Here is a 17,799-nt window from a genome sequence, read left to right as displayed (position 1 = left end):
TACCTCTAATTAAATTACAACTTTTTCTGCAAATTATAATAAATATTACAACAAAATCACAAATTAACTTTCTTAGTAAAATAATCCAAATTGATAATAAATTTAATTCTACAATTTATTTTTTTAATTATCATGATTAGTCTGAATCTTATATATAAAAACAAATATAGTAATATTTTTTAATTCATGTGTGTGAAAAAAATATTGGTAGGTGAGGCATATATTTTTGTGACAATTAATGAGTGTTTCAATAACTAACTATCTATCTATCTTTCAATAGCTAACTATCTATCTTTCAATAACTAACTATCTATTTATCTATCTTTCAATGACTAACTAACTATCTATCTATAGTACTTGTGAGTATTTTATATTTTCATATTATTTTATTGATTTGTTATTAATTGTATATTTAAGTTAATTAATTATTGTGAACAAATACAATTTATAAATTTTTTAAATATTTATTATAATTATATATTGTAAATTGAATAACTTAATTTTTGTAATTAAATTATATAAAAAAAATTAGATTTTTTTATTAATATATACCTTAATTTTTTATAAAATATTGTATCTGATGTATAGATATTTTATGCGTCATTGATTTACTCATTATTGTACTGGAAGGAGAGTGGTGTGACAACACTTCTGTGCTTTGTTTCCTTGCTTGCTTTGCATCAAAAATGAATGAGGGTACCTTAGAGTTCTACATGGTTGGTTTTTATAAAAAAAATATATTATATTTATTTTTTAAATTAATATATGGATTTAGATTTATAACTAAATTGATTATTTAGTTTAAAATCAGTTATAAAACCAATTATAAAATTAATTATAATTAAATAACTGGTTTTTAATTAAACAATTAATTTTGAAAAAATTTAATGTTAAAATCAAATTTTTTCCAAATCGGATTGATTATTTTTTTATATCTACTTTTTAAAAAATCATTTATTCATAGTTTAAAAATCAGTTATTTAAAAAAAACGATTATTCATATAAGTTAATTAATTATTGTGAACAAATACAATTTATAAATTTTTTAAATATTTATTATAATTATATATTGTAAATTGAATAACTTAATTTTTGTAATTAAATTATATAAAAAAAATTAGATTTTTTTATTAATATATACCTTAATTTTTTATAAAATATTGTATCTGATGTATAGATATTTTATGCGTCATTGATTTACTCATTATTGTACTGGAAGGAGAGTGGTGTGACAACACTTCTGTGCTTTGTTTCCTTGCTTGCTTTGCATCAAAAATGAATGAGGGTACCTTAGAGTTCTACATGGTTGGTTTTTATAAAAAAAATATATTATATTTATTTTTTAAATTAATATATGGATTTAGATTTATAACTAAATTGATTATTTAGTTTAAAATCAGTTATAAAACCAATTATAAAATTAATTATAATTAAATAACTGGTTTTTAATTAAACAATTAATTTTGAAAAAATTTAATGTTAAAATCAAATTTTTTCCAAATCGGATTGATTATTTTTTTATATCTACTTTTTAAAAAATCATTTATTCATAGTTTAAAAATCAGTTATTTAAAAAAAACGATTATTCATATTTAAAAATCAATTATTTTTACAAAATGAAAGCTCAATAAAAAAATATACATCAACCATAAAATTCAATTTTTTTACAAATATTTTTTTTATTTTTTTCTTAAATTTTTTCGATAAAAACATTTCCATTTTTTTCGAGAAATTTTTTCAAATTTTTTTAGAAAAATTACAATTTAAAATTTAAAAAAAAAAATTAAATTGTCGAAAAATGCTGCTGAAAGGTGGAAAATTCAAAATTGTATTTTGGAGATTTAAGATTTTTTAGAGTTGAGTGGATAAAAACTAAATTCAAATATAAATCATAAGTTGTATATTAATAAATAAATCGAATTATAATCATACTATTTTAATCAGATATTTAAAATAAATTTAGATCCGATTTTGAATTTAGACTTCATTACCGGATTTTTTTTCACAGTTTTACCAAAAACCGGTTTAATGAATGAGTCAGCAAATATCACTGCTATTTATTTTTACTAGCTTATATAATTGGTATCCCTCTTTTTAAGATCTAGAGGTGTATAAATGACATTTTAAGTCGAACTGTCTTTATCATTATGCAATCCTAACATTAGAGAAACTTTAATTTTATCACTATTAATTTTTGTTCTCTACTATTAATTTTATCACTACTTTTTCGCATTTAATAATTCATATTTAATTTATATTAAATTAAAAAAATTTAAATTTTTATAGAGTAACCTTTTATAATGATTTAACGTATTTACAAAAAAATATTCAAAAATTTAAAAATTAAAAGATAATTAAACATATTTCATTTTGACATAATTAAAAATACTAACTAGATAATTTTATAAAAATTAAAAGTTGTATTTTTATTTTACAAAGACTAAAAATAAAATATTAAAACTTTTTAGGGATAAAAAATATATTTAATCCTTAAATATTTTATCTATTCTATGACTTCTATCAATAATATAACATGATATCATAATATGTTTATTAATTCATCATTTATGAATTCATCATTGTGAAACTTCTAAAGACGATTTAACAAAGAAAAAGAAACAGGGACTCTGCAATGCAAAAAGGAAAGCCAATGCAGCCCAAAACTAGAATTAACCTCTCGAGAAGAATCGTATTGGGTGAACTTTTCATTGCAAACAATGCCATTGTTTCTCAAACTCTACCATAAGAACCAAAAACAGTTGTTTCCGAATTCTACAAGCATCTTCGCACAATAGAGATGGAAATAAATCGAAGAAGACAAATGACTTTTATCAATATTCAATTTAAATATTTTCTCACTTTCATGACTTTTATCAATATTCTAACTATTAGTTATAACACCATGTTTTATTCATTTGATTCGTTGTGGTCTTTTATCCACTTGTTTAACCATCTAGATGTATGCATAGAAATGACTCAGGGAAAATAGGCTTCATGAAATGACTGATTTTACATTAATGGCGATAAAAGTTACATTACAACTGCCAGAAGGAACTTGCAGGTATCTTCATTTGTTGATAGAACAATCTACCAGTAACTATTGAGAAACTCCCATTATTAAAAGCAGAATCCTGGTTCAAACGTTTGGGGAAACTCTCTGGCATCTATAATTAAACTGAAACTCCGACCAGTTCTAGCTTGCTCTTCCATTTGCACTCTGCCCTCTGGTATCAGATAATGAACCCTGGCTAAGATAGCTTGATCTCTTCTTTCTGTGTGTATTCCACGAAAACACATGCTCGTTCAAACCACTTACGCCGACATCTTCGGTTTCATGTTTCCGGAGACTTATTTCTTCATGCCTGAGTCTCTTAGAGGCAGGGGTCACATCAAAAGTATCTTCACTTGATCTCTCATTTGTCACTGCATTGCTCAACTCTAAAAACATCTCTTCTGCCCCGGTATCATCACTAGTTTGTGCATGGCTGTCAACAGGGAGGTGGTTTCTTCGTTTCCCTTTAGCCGAAAGCTTATTTATATCCTGTCCGTTTTCCACTGCCTTCATCCATTGTAGATCGCTTAACGTATCTGCATATACCACTTCTTTTCTTTTCCGCTTTCCAGTAACACTACTGCTGTCAAAAGCCTTCACCTTATCATCCTTATTTAGTGCAGAGTATACCCAATCTGGTAGTTCATGCTCTTCCATGAGACGAGATCTGTAATTCTCCTTTTGCCTTCTATCCTCGTCCATTCTCTCAAACAGCCAATATTCCTCATCGGACCGGGCTGCAAGGCGGTTAATTTCTCTCTCACTTGGCACATCTGTTCCGAGTGAGCTACTACCTCTACGCATAATCTCCTCCAACATTTCTCTCCTGTCCTGGGCTGCAAAAATAAAAATACCATATATTCATGTTTAAATAGTTAGTTTAGTAAGATTTAGGAAGCAAAACACAGGAAGATTGAAATGGTGGCAAGGTATGTTCAAAGCTGAATGCAGACGTCTTTTGTCTTTTCTATTGCTCAAAATCAGAATAGGGAGTGAATGCAAATCTTAACCAACTTATTATTCAAACATTGTTCAAATGCTCATCCAACAAAAAAGTTTCTCAAATGAGAAGTTGAGATGAAAACGCGCGTGTTAACATTTCAATAAAGGATGTCTATATAAATGGTAGAGTTGAGACATTCGAAAGAGGTCCAAAATTCAAACTCTTACTACTAACATAACACACTAACAACTAACATTTGCTTATGGTATAGAACTATGTGCATGAAAACAAGGTAGGTTCAGTATAAAAGGACGTCAAAGGCCATGAATTATATTCAAGATATGAGTTATGTAATTTGTTTATAGCTCTAGTAGCAGTTTGCAAGCATAATGTTGGCTATTAACTCTAAAGTCTGAAGCAGTGAACAAAAGAAACTCCTCTCCTTTTTTAATAACATGAAAAAACGCTTTCTTCAATCATTCGAAAAAATGCAACTTACAGATAATTTATCGGCATAGCAAAAGTATGAGAACAAACCTGTTGAAGTTGTGTTGAAAAGTCCCGCCTGAATGACTTTGGCATCAATTCCCATCTTTTGTTTAGCACGCTCTAAAATCACCTCTTCAATTGATCCCACGCTAACTAACACAAAAACTCTAACTTCCTTTTTTTGTCCAATGCGATGGGCTCGATCCTCAGCTTGTTGATCCATTTGTGGGTTCCAATCACTGTCAAAGATTATTACAGTATCTGCTGTTTGCAAGTTCAAACCAAGACCTCCGGCACGAGTGCTCAAAAGAAACATAAAGTATGGAGAGTCAGGAGCATTGAATTTCCGTAGTAGGGAACCTCTTTCCTCAGTTTTTGTTGAGCCATCAAGTCTAAGAAATTTGTAATCGTGAAGTCGAAGATAAATTTCAAGAATGTCCATGAGACGAGTCATTTGTGAAAAAAGGAGGACTCTGTGACCAGCTCTACGAAGTTTTGGAAGCAAACGGTCAAGAAGTTCAAATTTCCCTGATGCTCTGACAATCTCCTGCTTACGATTATATATATCATAGTCTCCCACAAACAGGTAGGGATGGTTACAACACTTCCTGAGTTGCATTGTCAAGTTCTGTAGACTTTTTGATTTTCCAGAACCTACAGATTGTTCTCTAGTTAGTAAAAGGTTTGTAAGTTGTAACTGAAGTTCCCAAGAAATCGGCTAAAACATAGAAGGATGTATAAACCAACATTGTTGATGAAAGGTATAAGATGTTGGAAAATGCCGAGACAAATTTCCCTCTTTATTATAGTGTGAAATCCAAACATAAAATATATCAATAACAAATTAATATCCAACTGAATGGAAAAAATGATTTTGATTTATTTTTTAAAGATGGGTAGAACGTATATATTTCTATCCAACTATTGAAAACCAAGAACAGTGGGATAAGAGATGGGAATAAACAAATAACTTTAGCTGAAGTAGGCCAACATTCAAATTAAAAGTACTCAGGTTAAACATATACTTTTATTAGTTAAAGTTTAAGAGAAGTGTGTGTCAGTGGATAACTGGAACGCGTTTGAGACACAAACCATTGTCTAACCCAACTCTGCCGACATCAGTTACTTGTTGATAATATACTTTCTGCCAGGCTGACATATCACATTTGAGTATGACCTGAGATTTCCCAGGAAGAAACTTTTCCACCTCAGCCTTTTTCCTTCTTAGTATGAAGGGCCTTATTACCTAAAAGAGGGAATGATACACATTAGAAACTCATTGATAAGAGCAAGAGAATAAGAAACAAGAGATAAACTCACTTGATGCAGACGGCGAATAATCAATAACTGTTCTTCATCTGTTAAGGACACATCAACTCGGTCTGCGAAGGGAGCATTAAACCAGTCCTCAAAATTCTGAACTGAATTGAAAATGTTTGGAAGGAGAAAGTTGAGCAGAGACCACAATTCCTGCAGGCTGTTCTGAATTGGGGTTCCAGTCAACAGTAGTCTCCGTTCAATCTGATAGCTGCATACAAGAAAAAACTGATTAGAGAATTAGTAAATTTTGTTTTGTCAAATTCTAATGCAATTATATTAATGGAAGATAGTATAATCTAATGAAAATTATAATAAAAAATCAACAAGACATTTTGCTTTATGTAAACTGTTTTAGAAAGGATATGACAGTGATTTAGCAGACCCAAACAATGCTTTTAAGTAAAATCTAATAGAGTTAAATATATTTTTAGCTCCTATAAAATTACGGATCTTTCAAGTTTAGTAGCTATAATTTTTTTTGTCAATTTTAGTCCCTCCTTTTATAAAAATGGGGTGGTGTTAGTCAAAGGGACTAAAAATACCCAAACACCTGTTTTTATAAAAAGTGGTGACAAAAAAATGAAAAAAAAAATTATAAGAACTAATAAAAATGGATTTTTATAGAGACTTTAAACATATATTTAACCTAATCTATTAAGAGGGTTAGTTAAGAACCCTTGTGTTTTGACTAAGCAATTTATCTAAAAACTTACAGAGGCTGAATAACCATGCATTGGTTTCAACATTTAGTTTTGGTATGGGTCAAGGTTGAGGTGAGCCTAAACAACCCATGCCCCTTTACAGATATGAGGTACACTCATATGGTTCCTTTTTTAAACTCAGTGGATGAAGTGGAGTACATGATGCACATTCTTTGGTGAGACAATGAAGGAAGGCATGAGCTAGGCCCATGGGATCTAAAAAAAAATAGAACCAGAAAGAACTAGTAAGTACTCGTGCATTTGCATCGGTTTCGCGGTGATAATGTAGAGAGAGAAAATGGAAACCGGGAGAGAATTGGTTGTGAAACAGAGAGAAGATGAAGGGGATAACATGAATGTGAAATAAATGACATAGAGCCTGTCTCATTTTATTTCGTTGCTCAAGAGGGAAAAAAATATTGGGTGGCCTGACACTGATTTTTTCACTCTCCATTTTCTTTTCTCCTCAAATAAACCCACGATAACACTTCGTCGGGGAAGTGAACATAATCATCAGTATAAAACCAATATTGAAAAGCATATTAAAAATCACCATAACATCAAAATATCAGTCGTACCTGGAGTCCAGAGTTCTTGCTAGAGCACACTCATGATTCTTCAATCGATGCCCTTCATCAACAATCAAGTATTTCCAATAGATTTTCTTGAGAAATGCTTTATCTCTCATTATAAGATCATAGTGTGTTATCAGAACATTAAATTTCCCCTCCCCTGACAGTTCTTCCTTTATTGCTTTCCTCTCATCCAGCCGTCCATCATATAGAACAGCTGTAATGCTGAATCATGAGAAAAATGCACAAGTGATCAGAAAGTGAATATGATGTGCAGAATCCATTACCTTCTCCCAACCACAAGAGCAGGTTAGGTTAGGAAATAATTTTTCTACATCGAAACTGCACATACCTAGGAGCCCATGTTGCGAATTCATTGATCCAATTTGGCAGAACAGCCTTTGGAGCCACAATCAAAAAAGGGCCAGTCACACTCTTGTATTCCATAAGATATGCTATCAACGAAATGGTTTGTATTGTCTTCCCAAGCCCCATTTCATCAGCCAAAATTCCATTTAAGTTGTTATTAAACAAAGAAAGCATCCACTGGAGCCCTTCTATCTGGTATGGTCTTAATTCTCCACCTTGAAGGGTAGATGGTTGTTCAGTTACCTGTAAACAATTACGTTACAAGTTAGTTCGAATTACAACAAGCAACAAGTTACCCTAAACCCTATGCTAGTTAGAATCCAAGTGCACCACAACTTCCATGATTTTCCAACATATGAAAGAATCAAAGAATTATAATAAAGTAATTCACAAATAACTACCTTTTCTTGAATGGAATGTATAGCAGAATTGTATTGCCTCTGACCTTCAAGTAAATCACTAGTGTCATCATTATGATCAGAATCTATCAAATCCACATCTTCCTCAAGAGGTGATTCCTTAGAAAACCCATTCTTTAAAACATCTGACTGTGGTAAATCAGCTTTTAAATCTTCCAAGGGTTCAATACCATTTGATTGTTTGGAGTCTCTTTGACGTTGAACGGCTGCTCCCAAATTTACAAGCAGTTTATTTGTTTCTTCAAGAAGCAAAGTTAATCTTTCATTCTTACTCTCTTTCACCATTCTCATGTAAGCTTCTTGATCATCAGCCTTTAAAGCTTGGAATCTCAATTTCTCGGCCCGTGTTGCACGTTGTCTTTGCCTTCCATGCCATGCCTGCAATATTATATATGATAATTCGTGATCCATATTAAGCCAACGTTAAATGATCTTTCAACTAAAAAAATGGGCAAAACTCACATCTAAAATACCATAAAAGTTTTCTCGAGGGCCAAAACAGACAGTATCAGATTCAAACATTTTTAACATCTTAACACATTTTGAAAATAAACAAATTCTTGTATATCCTATATTATCGAAAGTGCATAGACACTCTGAACACATTTCTGCCATTACATCTAACTATTATACAAGTAGTTCACAAGTACTTCTAATTGTAATAGGCTATATTGTATGCCAAATGTTATTTTAGTTTCCCATATAAATATAAATGTTTTGTAACAAATGAAAGATAGGGGAAGAAATAGAGGACCTGAACAGCATCGTTCCTCTGTTTTCTCCTCTTCAAAGAACCTTGGATTTGTAACTGGAACTCACGGACAGCATTCAGTATTTCTGCGAAAAATCTTCTTTTTGTGGTTTCTATGTGAGTTTTTTCTTGCTCTTCTAATCTTGATAGTCTCTGCAATTGAGGTTCCACATAAGATAAGCATTATGAATAAATATCATGTCATGCTCATTTACTTCTTGGATCAAAGAAGTGGAGCCTCGTCATCATCAACATATATGCAAACTCTAGCAGGTAATATATATTCATAACACGAAAAACTGGATTTAAACCAAGTGGAGGAGAAGGGTGTTGATCATTGAAAAAGAAAATCACACCTCAGCATCCCGTTTCTTTCTTATTTGATCATCAGCATTTATGGCAAATGGATCTCCAACACCATAAGGAGGACGCCGCAACCGCATCATGCCCCAGTCAAACAACTGCTTGTCGGGATATGCACATTTAACATTAAGCCAATATTCAGAACTCACTTCCGTCCGAACTTTCCCCTGCAACTCGGCTAGCTGCCAAAGAAAAAGTCCTTGCCGACAAGGACACGTTTCATGTCATTTCTCGGTTTTAATTGACACACAAGCAAAACATATATCGATAATATAAAAGATAATAGTTTCATCGCCGGAAACATGTGTTCACAAGATACCAAATAAAGGAAATTCATCCGCATACGACAAACAAGTAAAAATTGAATGCCTCACTATAAACAATCTGACAACCAATTTGACAATGACAAACAACAACACTCACAGTATACACTTAATATGGAAGAAAGATTCAATAGACGACTCAATATTACCTTTAATCCGTAAAGCTCGAGCAAGCACCTCGTCTGTAGGTCGTCTCCCCAGCTCGAAGGCAATCCTGTTCGAACACAATAATCAGTAGAATAACAATGTTTTCAATAGTGGATTGTGAAAATAGCAGTTTGTTCGAATTCTGCTATGCAATGGCGCCGCTATTTAACAATATTTTGTACTAAATAGCATATAGCAAAATAATAGCAATTTCTTCAAATTCCGCTACGCTATAGCTCCGTTGTAACCACTATTTAACAACACTGCAGAATACTACTACTAAGGTAAGCATCATTTCCAATTAATCACAAAACAATCTCCAGGCCAAAAACTTGGTTGGTTTGCTATGATAAGCTCGTTACAGTATAAGAAAACCAAAAATACATAATGTAAGTTGAGAAATACAACAAGTTGTGCATGATTAGCATAGATGATAAAATCATAATTATAAGATAGAATTATAAAAATAGAAAAGAGCATTAGCGTAAATAAATAGTAACCTTGAAGCTGAGTTAAGCGGTGGTGAAAGCGAGTTAGAAAACGGGTTTTGATAGCATTGTTTAATTTGGAACTGGAAGAATAATGAGGACGTTGAATGGAAAGTGCATCTTGAAGGTCTGTGAATAAATCATGGTGTTGTGTAGAATTGGAGGGCGCATCGGAGTTGGTGTCAGATCCGTAACAGATAGAAGAAACGGTGTTGAAGAGTTCTGGAGGAAGAGGGAGATTTCGAGATACAAGATTCAGTGCACCAATTAGTGCTTGCTCCATTCTTCTGCTTCTGCTCCTGCTTCTTATCACCGATGTTTATTTATTCATTCATAACATTACATTACATGCAATATATTTCAATTAATCTGCGTCACCGAAGCTAGCGAGTTTTCATTTACATTTTGAGCGAAACTAAAATACCTATTTCGCGATATCACTCGCACCACAAAACCCTCTATTCGCTCTTTTCTCTCTCTATATCTCGTGCCAATCCCCGTTCTCTTTTATTCTGTTTATTTATTTAATTAATTAAAAAGGCCAAATTTACCTCCTAATATATGCCCTTGTTTTGAACCAATAATAATAAATAAAAATAAAGCATTATATTTAATCATCCTTTTTAGTTATTAAAAAGTAGATTTAATTGATATGTATAGATAACATATTTTAATCATATTTAAAAGTCATATTACTAGGATTTTGAATGGTTGAAGATATAAAAAAATTCCAATGACATTGTATCAATTAATTTTTTTATCCTTGAAATTATAAAGTCAAATAATATAGTCATAAGATAGTAATTTGATTTTTTTTATATTAAAGAATATCGATCAGTTCAGTTATATTTTCATATTTAGTACAATAACTTTTTTACTAATCACCGTAATTAGAATATTTAATTTTCAATAATCTTTAAAAAGTATTTTCACGACTTAAACTAGTTATGAGATTAATCTTCAAATCCATAAAAGAAAGTCCAACTTTTCTCACATAAAATTGAACTACCTTTCAAATTGATAACTCCATAAATCAAATTTTCATTAGAAGAGTCACTTCACAACACCGTGTTGGTTTACCACAATAATTTCAAAGGTTCTATATATTACTCGAAAATTTTGTTTTCAAGACAATATGTATGTCACTTAATATATAGTATTTTTTAAAAAAAAGATATATGTAGATGAAAAGACGAAATTAATTAACAATTTTTCAATTTAAATATTAAATTTATATTTATATTTATATTTTGCAAATTTGAAAATTATAAAGAGTTGGTTTGTTTGGTTCAATCAAATTGACAATTTTAAAAATTTAATAATTTTATTTTAAAAAGTTAACTTTTTTTCTAAATATAGTACATAATAATACGAGTACAATATATTTTATAAGATAATTCTACTAATATAACGTAAAATAAAAAATAATAATTCTAAAATATAATGATTTTGTTTGAGTCTGGAGACCATCGGTTTTAATTGACATAAATCAATATCCAAACAAATGGAAGTCGAATATGTTTGGTTTGGTTTATAGAACCAAACATGGAGGAAAAAAATAAACCAAACTAATTTAATTGATTTAGGTTCTTACATCCTTAGATATAGTACAAATTTAGAGATTTTACCATAATTTCAATTATTCATATGTGAATAAAATGACCGTCGTTGTATCTTTAAGGGATTACTAGTTCATTATTACCGTTTCAGCAATTAGAATTATTTTTTTTTATACCAGAGAGTTGTTTTCTTTTGTATCATGAGGTGATCTTGAGAAGAACAGAAAATGGATCGAGTTCCAGAGAACAAAAATTATGTATGATAATTACTGTAACACTATTTCTAAGTCATACTAGGATTCAACTTTACAAGAGAAACTATTGAAGGTATCAAAATCTAAGAATATTATGGAGGTATTATCCTTCGTTTTGAGTGTTCTAGCCTCACTCAACAACAAACTAGCAGTCTTTTCTGCTGTAATCTCTTTCTCTGTATAGTATCTCTCCCTCATCTGTGGAATTCAGAAAGCAAACTATTAGAGCAAGTTGGTGAGAAATAGGAAAAGAAATATTATTACAAATAGAAAAAGTTAAGAAAACCTGAAGCACTAGCTGAACTGCCTTCTTCGAGCTGACAACGTCCCATAACCCATCACTGAAAATTTAACAGATACCAAGTTATATTCAACATGGTTGAAAGAAAACGTGCAAATGTTCAAACAAAAAACAAGTGACTGAACTATTTGAGGTGGGAAAGACATGGGTTGGATTTTGCAAAACAAAACCAGTTGTTTCACCACAATTAAACACACCCTTATGTCTTCACTCACACAAACTCACTTTAGAATCTACGTTTAGCTATGGAAATTTATAAAAGCATCAGAAGCAAAATCACCTAGCTAGAACAGCAAAAGCCTTGCTTGCTTGGTGAATATGGACGGCCTCGCTTATATAAGGTTCTGAACTGAACCGGGAATCCTGCTGTTTTAGGAATTTGTCCCCAAGCATCCTTGCAAGATTTATACCTGTATCAAGTTAAGGACCACAATCAGCAAATTGCCATGTCAATATTGTAGCCGAAGAAAATTCTGTTTCAGTGAATTTTCCTCCGTCATACCATATAGTCGTGTTTCCCCGTCTTTCAATGGTTCACCTGTCTCTTCAATTCTGAGTCTTTCAGAATAATTTGTTATCTTGTGATCTTCTGTCATCTTCATTTGTTGCCCATTAACACTGACAAAAATAATTAACAATGAATTTCATACAGGCATAAAGTACACACACACACACACGAATTCCATTCTTTTTAAGCAAGCATAACCACTAGCATCTATTGGTGCTGCCGTTGTATATATGCCTATATCAAAATGCCATGAAAACTAGATAAAACTGCAGATTCCTATCAACAGCAACTTGAAAATTCTAACCGAGTCTTCATTCACCAACTATCTCTGCAATCCACTTTGAAAGTTCCAGAACTACATGAATCTCAACATAGCAAGAAAAGAGAAGCTAGCATCAACCATCATAAATTCATAACCATATTATTTTGTTTCTGATAGCCCAATACCATGTTGCCTACCCATAACCTATTCCAAAATCAAACAAGTCATTCTAAGCATTCCAGTTGGCTAGATAAACACACCTCATAATGCAGGCAGAATCTCCAACATTTGCACATTGTGCATAGAAATTATCATCACAATCAGCCCACACCAGAAGCACTGTTGCTGTACATCCCTGCATAGAGTTTGTTATCAAAATATACAAACCATAAATACAACAGTTAAGAATAGAAAATAAGACCAAAAACTCATGCATATAAGGATAAGTTAAACAAAGTGAGCACACCTAAGGTAAACAAGATCAACATGAGCATACAGTACCTCATAATAGTGATTCAAGCGTGCTTCTGTTTGAGAAAATGCATCTCGGAGAATATCTGAAGCATCACGAAGTGACAAAACCCTCTCCCTCTTTAATGAATCCGATAATATACTAGCAACTATCTCAGGAAAAAGTCTGAAAAAATAATTACAGAAAGTCAGTAATGTTTTGCAGATAGAGAACAATGACTTTGGATGGTGAAAAAAATGCACTGAAGGTTAATTCATTATAAAGGAATGCATTTCTTGATAAATGTTTCCTTTTACTATAGGTCTAAGTTTTTCCTTGCAAATTGCAGATAGCAAAATTATTTGTCCAGACACCTATAATTAGCATTAACTAGTTTTAATTACGAGTAGATACTAGATATATCTAAGTTACTAAAGGATGCGAGAGAAAGTTGTAACAGAAAGGACAAACTGTAGAACGATTAGTCGAAGATCTTCAGATATAATACTGATATGCACATTAATGAATTACGGAGGTCCACCTTCAAAGTCCACAACTATTGACAAAATCCACTTTGCCTAGAATAATTTATTTCTATTCATCAAGTTGACTGTTCATAGTCACCAACATAGGGCAAAGTATAGAACTGGCAGGCAATGAGTTTCATTAAAATGGCAACCATCAAACATGGCTGACCTAAGGCATAAAATACTAACTTGCTAGCAGATTTGGCAGCCCCGTCACCACCATGCCCATCACAAATGCCAAAAAGTCCAAACTGAAAATTAGGCAGAGAAGTGGGTTAGCTCCCTTTGGAAAGTGAGAAATAAAGCAGTTGAAGAGATCTACATTGAAGGAGAGTGATTAATAAATCCAGAACCTGATCCAGCCCAGGTAGAGGCCATTGATAATAGCACACATCCTCCATAGGAAGTTTTTTTCCTCCTCGACGTAAAGCCATGGGATCTGATGCCATACCGACTCCAAAGGGAATGTGATGATGATTTTGCGAAGCAATATGAACCTGTCAATATCATACATTAAATCACATAGCCAGTTAAAGATGAATGGTTTTAGTTTAAAAACAAAAAATCTATAATAGCATAAAAAAGTAACCACAACAACATACTCAGAAATCGATACTCACTTCGAGTATAACATGTCAGTGTAAATTACAGACACGTGGGATTGGCTACATTGATCAATCTACGTCATAAAGCTCTGTCATGAATCATATTTAAAAACAGTGTCGTCAATTGCGGAACGTGGAAAATAGCGGTTTGTTCAAATTTCCCTATGTTGAAGTGCTATAGCGCCACAATCACGTCTATTTTGACAAAACTTTGTACTAAATAGCCTATTGCACAGCAATAGAAATTTGTTCAAATTCCAATATGCTATAGCGGCTATTTGACAACACTGTAATAATAGACCCTAACTCCAAATCCCATTTAATGATTTGGCCTGTATTTTTCTTTGGTCTCCCACCAGTGTTATCAAATGGCAGCCATGGCAGCTGGCGCCATGGCAGAAAGTGGTGGTGAGATTTCAACAACTTGCCATGCTCATTTTACACGCAATGGCGGCTATGGCGGTTTATATGGCAGCCAAAAATAGCGGATTTTGGGCTCTCCGCCATCGACAACACTATCTCCCATTACCTCTAACAATTGGAAGAGTAAGTAATTCTAACAATTAAAATTAAAATGTAATTACAATAGAGACTTTGGAAAAGCATATGAAGAGTTTGTTTTAATTGAACAACAATTAATGGAACTTGGTAAATGCAAAAAATTAATGATTTAATAAATTTTTAATTCCTTAAATAGTGACTTTTCAATATTAGTCCCTATTTGAATTTTACTCATTTTTATTCATTGCATTCATTAGTGATTGAAAACACATTTCTTTTAGGGACTAAAAATGCACAATTTTGTTAAATGTAAGAACTAAAAAAGGAATAAAATCCAATTAGAGACAAACTTCAAAAACGGCATTTTTTCAGCGATGAACATACTTAAACCAAAAAATAAGAACTAATTCCAGATTTGATTTCGCTAAAGTCACATTTTTAATATATAAGTTATACTAAATGTATCTCACAGAAATAGTAACATTCTATGTTTTATCAATAAAATTTCCCCCTTATATATCTGCCTACATGAAACAGGGCAGGAGTTGACATTCAAATGAATTCCAAAACAATATATTTCCATGAAAAATAAACTTGGACCGTAAAGGAGAGCAAAACACACTGTAATTATAAATTACCAACTTAAACTTTTTTAACATGTAAAATCAACATATAATCTCTTCACACAGCTAAGAGCATGCATACTAGTTTAAGCAACCTTTGCATCTATGATAATAAAAAATCTAAACATAAAAATAGGATGCACCTTCAACTAAGGTGGTTCAGTCACAACACTTACAATTATTTTCGACGTTGTTCCAAGTGTTATAACATCTCCATTAGCAAGATTCATTGGATCTCCCCAATGCCTACTTCCAGTGTCTGGATGGTTGATTGACTTAGAATTCAAAAGTGTTCCATTCAGGCTACCCATATCCACCAACTCCCATTTCATCTTCTGAAAATTCAATTTTAGCAACAATTAATCATTGCACAGAATAACATACACACACACACATCTTAAAATAATCAAATTACAAGTCTAACATAAACAGAAAGGTGAAGGGTTTACATCCAAATTCCACTTTATCAAAGCATGCTTTCCCGAAACTTCCGAATCCTTTATCAACAAATCACTAGGAGAAACCCTTCCCAACGTCAGCGGTAGACGAGAGGGATTAGTGGACTGTACAGAACATCGTAGTCCGCAAGAAGGACCACTTATAACCTCCAGAGTGAGGCAACTTCCTGCACTTCTAACAGAAAGATATGTTGAGCACATTAAGACAATGCAAAATACACAAAGCAAACAATGCAAATAAATCACTAAAAAAGTTAAAGAAATTACTTTGATCAGTAATATCTCTTTCCACAAAGTCTTGCAATCTATCATTTTGATGATTCTGTGTACTTTGCTTTTGAATTTGAGCTAATATAGGAGGAGGTGGAAACTTAAATGGTTGAACAACATCAACATCTTCAGAATGATCAGGGATAACATCTAAAACCAAACTATCACCACCTTGAGGGAAATTAGGTGAAACAGAAAGGTTCTGAAGCCTTTGTTTATGAACAAGTCCTTGTCCATGTGTTCGAGGAGAACGAAAATTAACTTCATTAGGATAACACGCACCTTCAAGATCATAATCTCTAGGCAATTCGTTATTATTATGAATATTATTATTCTGATTATTTACATCGTCTTCAACGAGAGGTCTATCTAACTCACCAACAGAACCCTAGATTAATGATCAATATGATTGGGATCAGAGTTTGAGATTATTAGGTTAAGAAAATGAAATGTTTGAAAAAATAATAATAATAATAATAATGATAAAATAGGAGGAGGAGTAACGTACCTTGATGGTAGAAGAGCGAAAGCGAGAAGAGAAAAAGAAGCGCCATGGTTTGAAGAGAAAGAAAAGGAAGATGATGATGAGAAGAAGCATAAGGAGAAGAAGCACTGTCACAATGGTTTGTAGCATCGTACTCATCTCTTTCTCTCTCTTCTCTCTCTCCTCTTCTCGCTTCAGAAAGATCACTTCAGATTGGGTTTGGGTTTGCGACAACCTCGCTCTTTGAAATGGTCACACTTTTTTTTTTCAATCAATTTTTACATTTACCAATTATTATTGCAGCTTATTAAGGGAAATAAAGCCATATAATTACCTTAATTTTTACAAAATTTTTTCCTCTCCATTTCATCTTAAATTTCAACAATTTTTTTATTAATTAGTCAAAAAAATTAATAATTTTTGGTTCCATATATTATCTAGAGGTATATTCTTATGCAAAATATCATAATTGAACTCAAAATTAATCTAAAAATATCGGTATTTATCACTTGAGTTATCACTTAAGGACTCAAGTTATATTATTTTATTTATTAAAAATAACTATTTTATTTTACATTATTATTAGTATTAAATTCGGGTTTATTATTTTTTATATTTTTTATTATATGTCTAAATTTTGTAACAACAAAATATGTTTAACGGAGTTATAAAATTGATATGACTAAAGTTTATGATAGAGTCAAGTGAGATTTTCTAAACCAAATTTTGTATATTGTGAATTTTTCAATTAGTCTTGTTACTACTGTTATGGGATGTATCGTTACCGTGAATTTTTTCATTTTCGTTAATGAAAATTGAGAATTTTACCACATAGAGGTCTCAAATAAGGAGACTATTTATTTCTCTCTCTTATTTCTTTTATTTTGTGTTGAGGTTTTGTTAAGAAGACTCGTGAGAATAGACTAATTTTGGATCTTAAAATTTGCATCAACTGCCCTTAAAATCACTCATTTTCTCTTTGCATATGAAACTCTCGTGTTTTGTAAGGCTACTAAAGAGGATGTCAAAAATCTTAACCATATGTGGATAAATATGAGA

At 31.8% G+C, this 17,799-nt stretch overlaps 2 protein-coding genes across 3 annotated transcripts; both read right to left on the bottom strand.

The window, feature by feature from the left end:
- Positions 1–2,991: 2,991 nt before the first annotated feature.
- On the bottom strand, positions 2,992–10,435 carry LOC101505504 (probable ATP-dependent DNA helicase CHR12). Of its 2 annotated transcripts, XM_004511288.4 has the most exons (11): positions 9,950–10,435; positions 9,452–9,516; positions 8,973–9,161; positions 8,620–8,769; positions 7,848–8,243; positions 7,430–7,689; positions 7,084–7,302; positions 5,805–6,012; positions 5,577–5,730; positions 4,533–5,138; positions 2,992–3,888 (listed from the first exon to the last, which is right to left on the bottom strand). In XM_004511288.4, the coding sequence occupies exons 1-11, from the start codon at positions 10,218–10,220 to the stop codon at positions 3,194–3,196; spliced, it is 3,213 nt and encodes a 1,070-aa protein (XP_004511345.1). In that variant the 5' UTR covers positions 10,221–10,435; the 3' UTR covers positions 2,992–3,193. The 2 variants fall into 2 exon arrangements, with proteins under 2 accessions (XP_004511345.1, XP_004511346.1); XM_004511289.4 differs by lacking the exon at positions 9,950–10,435 and having other exon boundaries at positions 8,973–9,178; positions 9,452–9,510.
- Positions 10,436–11,733: 1,298 nt separating this feature from the next.
- Positions 11,734–16,989, bottom strand: LOC101505184 (protein phosphatase 2C 70). Its single transcript, XM_004511287.3, has 12 exons — positions 16,765–16,989; positions 16,254–16,644; positions 15,978–16,153; positions 15,705–15,863; positions 14,153–14,296; positions 13,989–14,050; positions 13,323–13,458; positions 13,082–13,176; positions 12,554–12,669; positions 12,332–12,461; positions 12,037–12,091; positions 11,734–11,948 (listed from the first exon to the last, which is right to left on the bottom strand). Exons 1-12 carry the CDS (start codon positions 16,897–16,899, stop codon positions 11,790–11,792), a joined length of 1,758 nt encoding a protein of 585 aa, XP_004511344.1. The 5' UTR covers positions 16,900–16,989; the 3' UTR covers positions 11,734–11,789.
- Positions 16,990–17,799: the final 810 nt, after the last annotated feature.

Source organism: Cicer arietinum, chromosome 8 (assembly GCF_000331145.2).
Source record: "Cicer arietinum cultivar CDC Frontier isolate Library 1 chromosome 8, Cicar.CDCFrontier_v2.0, whole genome shotgun sequence".
Classification (NCBI taxonomy): Eukaryota; Viridiplantae; Streptophyta; class Magnoliopsida; order Fabales; family Fabaceae; genus Cicer; species Cicer arietinum.
This window is presented reverse-complemented; position numbering and strand designations above follow the sequence as displayed.

What these genes read in the sequence shown, in the direction of transcription:
- LOC101505504 (XM_004511288.4), bottom strand. Translation starts at nt 10,220, where the DNA reads ATGGAGCAAGCACTAATTGGTGCACTGAATCTTGTATCTCGAAATCTC. An exon ending in GAAAGAAACGGGATGCTGAG is followed by an intron (nt 8,770 to 8,972) that starts GTGTGATTTTCT and finishes CCTCAATTGCAG; the next exon opens with AGACTATCAAGATTAGAAGA. An exon ending in TTATTCGCCGTCTGCATCAA is followed by an intron (nt 5,731 to 5,804) that starts GTGAGTTTATCT and finishes TCCCTCTTTTAG; the next exon opens with GTAATAAGGCCCTTCATACT.
- LOC101505184 (XM_004511287.3), bottom strand. Translation starts at nt 16,899, where the DNA reads ATGAGTACGATGCTACAAACCATTGTGACAGTGCTTCTTCTCCTTATG. An exon ending in TTCGCTCTTCTACCATCAAG is followed by an intron (nt 16,645 to 16,764) that starts GTACGTTACTCC and finishes TCATTAATCTAG; the next exon opens with GGTTCTGTTGGTGAGTTAGA. An exon ending in CGGGGAAACACGACTATATG is followed by an intron (nt 12,462 to 12,553) that starts GTATGACGGAGG and finishes AACTTGATACAG; the next exon opens with GTATAAATCTTGCAAGGATG.